The sequence below is a fragment of the Lytechinus variegatus genome, chromosome 6, assembly GCF_018143015.1.
Source record: "Lytechinus variegatus isolate NC3 chromosome 6, Lvar_3.0, whole genome shotgun sequence".
Taxonomy (NCBI): domain Eukaryota; kingdom Metazoa; phylum Echinodermata; class Echinoidea; order Temnopleuroida; family Toxopneustidae; genus Lytechinus; species Lytechinus variegatus.
The window spans coordinates 6,856,040-6,861,860 of NC_054745.1; the positions used below are offsets into that span (position 1 = coordinate 6,856,040).

A 5,821-nucleotide genomic window follows, 5' to 3' on the forward strand; every position below is an offset into this window, starting at 1 on the left:
AAAGTGTGTGGATCCCTCACTGCGCCTTTTCCTTTTCAAAAAGGCATACGCCAAGGTTGCCCTTTGTCTGGCCTTCTGTATTCGATAGCCATAGAACCTTTTCTGCACAAGTTAAAAGTTAATCTTGCTTCATGTTCTTTTTCTTTACCTAACACGGATATGAATGTCTCAGTCTCTGCATATGCAGATGATATATCAATTTTTGTCACTGAAGACAAAGGCTTTGATATTATTCTTGATACATATAACACTTTTAGTAAGGCCTCGGCTGCCTGCCTTAATCATGTAAAATCTCAAGGACTGTGGGCTGGATCATGGTCGAAACGTAGAAACAGGCCCCTTGATTTCAAATGGAATTGTGATGGTCTCCTTTTTCTTGGAGTTCATCTGGGTAATAATAATAATTTTGTATACAACAACTGGAAAAAGTGTAAAGAAAAATTAAATAAGACTCTTTCTCGATGGAGTTCTCTTTCTTCTTGTCTATCCTTCAAAGGCAGAATCATTATTGCTAATCAACTAGCTGCATCTAAACTGTTTCATTGCCTTGCAGTTTTATCTCCCCCTCAGCAAATACTGGATGAACTCCAAGAAATGCTTATTAATTTTGTTTGGTCCGGAAAACGACATCTTTTAAGAAAGCAAATTCTGTTTCAACAACCTAACAAAGGTGGACTTGGTTTGGTATGTCTCCAAGCACGAACACTCACGTTTCGTTTTGCCTTTTTACAGCGCTATCTCAATCTTTGTTCTCATCCCGCGTATACCTTTTGTTCTTATAATCTTCGGAGATATAAGAAATTAAATTTTGATTTTTCTTTGTTTCTGACTGAATTAGACCCAAAGTTTTATACCAGTCTTTATTGTTTCTATTCGGAAATTTTGCGTGCTTGGGGTATCTCTGGAGCCAGCATCGAGACATCGTCCTTCACTGTCAACCATGTGTTCAATATTCCTTTGAATTTTTATAAATTTCTTCATTACACACTGGATGGCGACAAGATCTTCCCTGCTAGATTATTTGCATGTGGAATCAAACTCGTCAAACATCTTGTAAACCCGAACAACGGTACCTGGCTCCGAGCAGACGAGGTCGCCATCACATCCACCCTGCAGCGTCCATCTTTACGGCTCTTGGAATTTGACCTCTCTCGACTTCACAAAGTGATTTCCAGTTTGTTTCCCAGATTCTTTTTAAACAGCGGACTTAGACTGTCAATAGTTTCAACTCATCTTCACAATCTGGCTGAACCTATCAACTCTCCGTTCTCGATTATAACTAAGGACAACAAGAACATTCTTGCCACACCCACTAAATCGATATATCGAATCTTCAACCGTTCTATTAACTTTCTTCCTAGAACTCAAGTTACTCATTGGCACGAGATTGGGATACTTTCCCCATCTACACTAATCAACTGGACTGAAATCTACTACTATCCTTCGTCTAAGAAAGATGGGGACACTCAGTACAAACTATTACATAATGTCCTTCCGTCGCTTGCCGTTCTTCACCATCTTAATCCCGACATCTCCTCTTCATGTGGATGGTGTGGCAAGAAAGGAACTATATTACACCTCATTATCGAGTGCACTTCTATTCAACCGGTCTTGGATCTTCTTCACCACCTCCTTTCATGTCTTTTGCCCGAAGTGAACATTGACTTTGACCTCTACTGGACCTTGGTTCCACATGCAAGAGGTCGTAGCAGGGAAGCCGTGCGCCTATCCAACTTTCTTATTGTTAGTCTTATAAGAAAGCACATTATATTGGCTTTATCGAACCTCTCGTTTTTTTGATCCGCTTCCGCTTTGGAAATTTAGAATTAAAAACAGAGTCATTATTGATTATGAATTCCACAAATTACAAAGCAATTTGGCTTTATTTCTTAAAACATGGTCACCTAATAATGTACTCTTTCTTTTGGATAACGATAGTCTCACATGGTTGATTTAACTGTTTTGACGTGATCACATATTTTCTTTGCTATTATTTTTATGTTATGCCTAAGATTTTGTGCACCTCCGTCGGTATTTTGTGATTGATTTTTTTGAGCAAAGCTCTTTATGGAAATTAATAACTCCCCACAGTAAAATCGTTTTAAATACTGATGATACTGTAGTTCTGTAATCATCTGTCGTCAGTATTCAGTACATTTAAAAGTTTTTTTCTTGTTTTCTATTGTTAAATTTATTGCTTGTTCATGAATTGTTTAATGTCTTCCGCTTTATGTATTACTTATTGTTTTGTTTATTGTTTAGCTCACAAACACTTGACATATTAAGTGCATCAATGTCTGTATATTTTTATTTGTATTATTTATTATATGAAATGTAAATAAAGTTTTACTTTGAAAAGTCAAAAAAAGTCCTGTTTCTTTTCGTTCTTTCTCTCCTTCAATTATTTTCTCTTTTTTCGTTCTCTCCTCCCTTTATTCTTCCCTCCACTCTTTATTCCTTTCTTTATTTTTTCCCGTCTTATTCTTTTCCCGTTTTTTTTTCTTTCTTTCTTTCTTTCTATATTCATTTCAAAGAATGACGGAAACCTTTTTTATCTCTTTTGTTTCTTTCTTTCTTTCCCTTCTTTCCTTCCAGTTTTCTTCTTTCTTTCTTTCAAAGAATGAAGGAAACATCTTTATTTCCTTCATTTTGTCTTTCCTCCTTCTCTTTCTTACCTTCCCCTTTAATCCTCTCCTTTATTTTGTCTTTCAGACATTTATTCATCTTCCCTTCCTTTCTTTCTTTCTTTCTATATTCATTTCAAAGAATGACGGAAACCTTTTTTATCTCTGTTATTATTTCTTTCATCCTTCTTTTATTCTAACTTTCTGTTATTTTTTTCTTTCCTTCCCAATCATCTCTTTTCTTTCTTTCCTTCATTCTTTCGTTTACCTTCCAATTCTTTATATTTTTTTCAAAAGTCTAACACGTTCTGTGGGCTTCTTTGTTGATATTCGTTTGTCAATTGTCCCGTATTTCATTTTGTGAAATCTGGTCACCCTGGTGTTGGTCCTTGTAGCTGGCGTGTTGGTCCGTGTTGTTGAGGTGTTGGTCCGTGTAGCTGACGTGTAGGTCCGTGTTGCTGACGTGTCGGTCCCTGTTGACGACATGCTCTGCCGGCATGGTCCGTGTAGATCCGTGTGAAGCTACCGTGTTGATGCCGTGTTTACACTATCCCGGACCTCCCCGGATCATGCCGGCATTGCCGTGTTGATCCGTATTTATATGTGACTGGGGCTTAAACAAGATCAATCACTGTCATATGTTCTGTTTTTCCCCCTTCGAGATATGTGACAGGGGATCAATATATACTATTTACGCGCAGACATTCGTAGTTCCGAAGCTTCGTTATTCAGAAGGTTCAGATATTCCGAAGGTTCGTATTTCCGAAGGTTCGTAATTCCAAAGGTTTGATAGTCCAAAAACAAAATGAGGTTTGTACTTCCGAAGGTTCGTTAGTCCGAAAACGAAATTTATAGCGAACCCTATTTCGTTTTCGTATTAACGAACCTTCGGAACAACGAACCTTATTTCGTTTTCGGATTAAACGAACCTTCGGAAAAACGAACTTTATTTCGTTTTCGGATTAACGAACCTTTGGAACATCGAACCTTATTTCGTTTTCGGATTATCGAACCTTCGGAATAACGCCACAAATGTTCGAATTAATGAACCTTTTACGTTTTTAGATTAACGGACATCGAGGTATATGCAGTTAAATGAAGTGCTACATGTAATTTAGCTCTTAAAGAGCGTGTATTGTGATTGCACTTCGGAATGCTGATTTTTCTCGTTCAAATTTGAACTAGACAAATCAGCACTCCGAAATGCAGTCACTTTACACGCTCTTTAAGAGCTAAATTACATGTAGCACTTCATTTTTTTTAGAGTGTACGTGTTTCGGAATTACGAACCTTCGGAATTTCGAAGTGTAACCCCCTTTTATGATATTTCTTTTGTTTTCACGCATTCTATTTATCTATTTATTTATCGTTTTATTTCTTTATTATTTCTTCATCATTATTTTTTTTTGAGGGGAAAATTCACCAAGCTATTTTCGTGACTGAAGGGGCTACCCTGTTATATTTAAACTAAAATGAATTCGCGATAGTTCAAAATGATTTCGTCATGCTGGTTTAAACTACGGCTTAGTGCCAAACGTTATATAGCCGCTAAAATAACGAGAATGAAAAACTCATGAACCATTCGTTACAAACAAAACTTTAAATTACCAACATAGGAATCTGAACTTCACTATATTTTACTAGAAAAATCGTGTTGTGCTGGGTTTTTTTCTTCGAAGAGAAAGCAAAAATTATATGAAGAGATTAGTGCAAGGTTTTAAGAAATTTCAAACGCAAAAATGTAAAATCAATAAAGCAATCTCTATTGTGTGACTGAACGGGCAAAATGTAACTCGAAATAAGGACTTACATTTTTCTCACTGAAATAAAACGTTTCGAGATGTCTAAAGATTATATCTATAAAGCCATCATTCTTTCTTACTTACTAGCGATATATACTTCTCGATTTGTTAAAACCTGCATCATCAATCGACCCATCAAGTAGTAAATAATAATCACGCTTGAAAACCATTTTATTATTTTCAATATATGCACAAATTTATTTTCATTTTTTCTTCAGATAACCAAATGTCAACTGTCTCGTGAGATGACTACAAGAATATGGTCCTGTCTCAGTTCCTTCACCTCACTGAACCATCTCAACATCTCAGACTCATCTATCGATTTCCCTCCATCTCCTCCTGCGCTACCATCCATCAGAAAGCTATCAGCTATGAGAGTGACGTCACAATTCTATGAAGGTCTCATCTCATCACTCCCTGCTTTGGTAAAAATCGATATCACTATCGATGATGCGGAGGGAGACATATCCAATATAACGGCTGGTCTTCGTGGGACTGGAGGACGGAAACTCACATGCATTAAACTTCGCACTTCGAGATCACTCCCAACAGAGAAGAGTCGTGTATCTAGAGAGACAATGAGAGGACTGGGTCTGCTTATTAAGGAACGTACCAAGAACCTGAAGTATCTCTTTCTGGAATGGGTGAAGTGCACAGACGAGGATGACATGATTTATCTCATTGAATGCTGCAGACATGTGAAGAAGATGATATACGTAGAGTAGGTTCTTGCTTTAAACATTATTTTTTATTATAACTAACACACGTCAATCAAAATCAGTAGTTTGATTCACAGTGTTCATAATACAGTACACTTTATATTAAGGTGTCAATCCAAAGAAGTTGTTCTATTCATGTACTAGTAGTGTGTAATGTGGGTATATGCTATTTAATGATATTTTTTGATGTAATGGGAGAACAAACTCTAGCATTAATATAGAGTCGGATTATGATTTTCTTAATCAGATGTATCATCTGTTAGAATTATCATTGAAAATGATATGACAGGTAAATCAACACGTTAACATTACAAGAAGTTCCCATGCAACTAATTATCACCAGGCTAACATTTCAGCTACTTAAAGGGAATGAAACCTTTGGAATGAGTAGGCTTCTGTCGAAACAGAAAAATCAAAGAAACAGATCGATGAAAGTTTGAGAAAAATAGGACAAACAATGAGAAAGTTATGAACATTTGAATATTACAATCACTAATGATATGAAGATCCTCCCGTAGGCATTGCGACAACCTTATGTGTGATGTGATATGTGAAAAAAAAATTCCTTTGGTGGACAATAAACTATGGTAATACCAACTTTATATCCATGATGTATTCTGTACAAATCTGTATTTTACATGCCCTCTTATAGAAAGAAAACATCATCTACTGATAG

The 5,821-nt window shown here is 36.4% G+C and overlaps 1 protein-coding gene across 1 annotated transcript; it reads left to right on the forward strand.

Annotated features, from left to right (window-relative positions):
• The first annotated feature begins 4,649 nt into the window (after positions 1–4,649).
• Positions 4,650–5,151, forward strand: LOC121416764. The gene has a single exon (XM_041610222.1). The coding sequence runs from the start codon at positions 4,672–4,674 to the stop codon at positions 5,149–5,151; it is 480 nt and encodes a 159-aa protein (XP_041466156.1). The 5' UTR covers positions 4,650–4,671.
• The last annotated feature ends 670 nt before the right edge of the window (positions 5,152–5,821 follow it).

Excerpts from the sequence above, each read along its gene's own strand:
- LOC121416764 (XM_041610222.1), top strand. The coding sequence starts at position 4,672 with ATGACTACAAGAATATGGTCCTGTCTCAGTTCCTTCACCTCACTGAAC.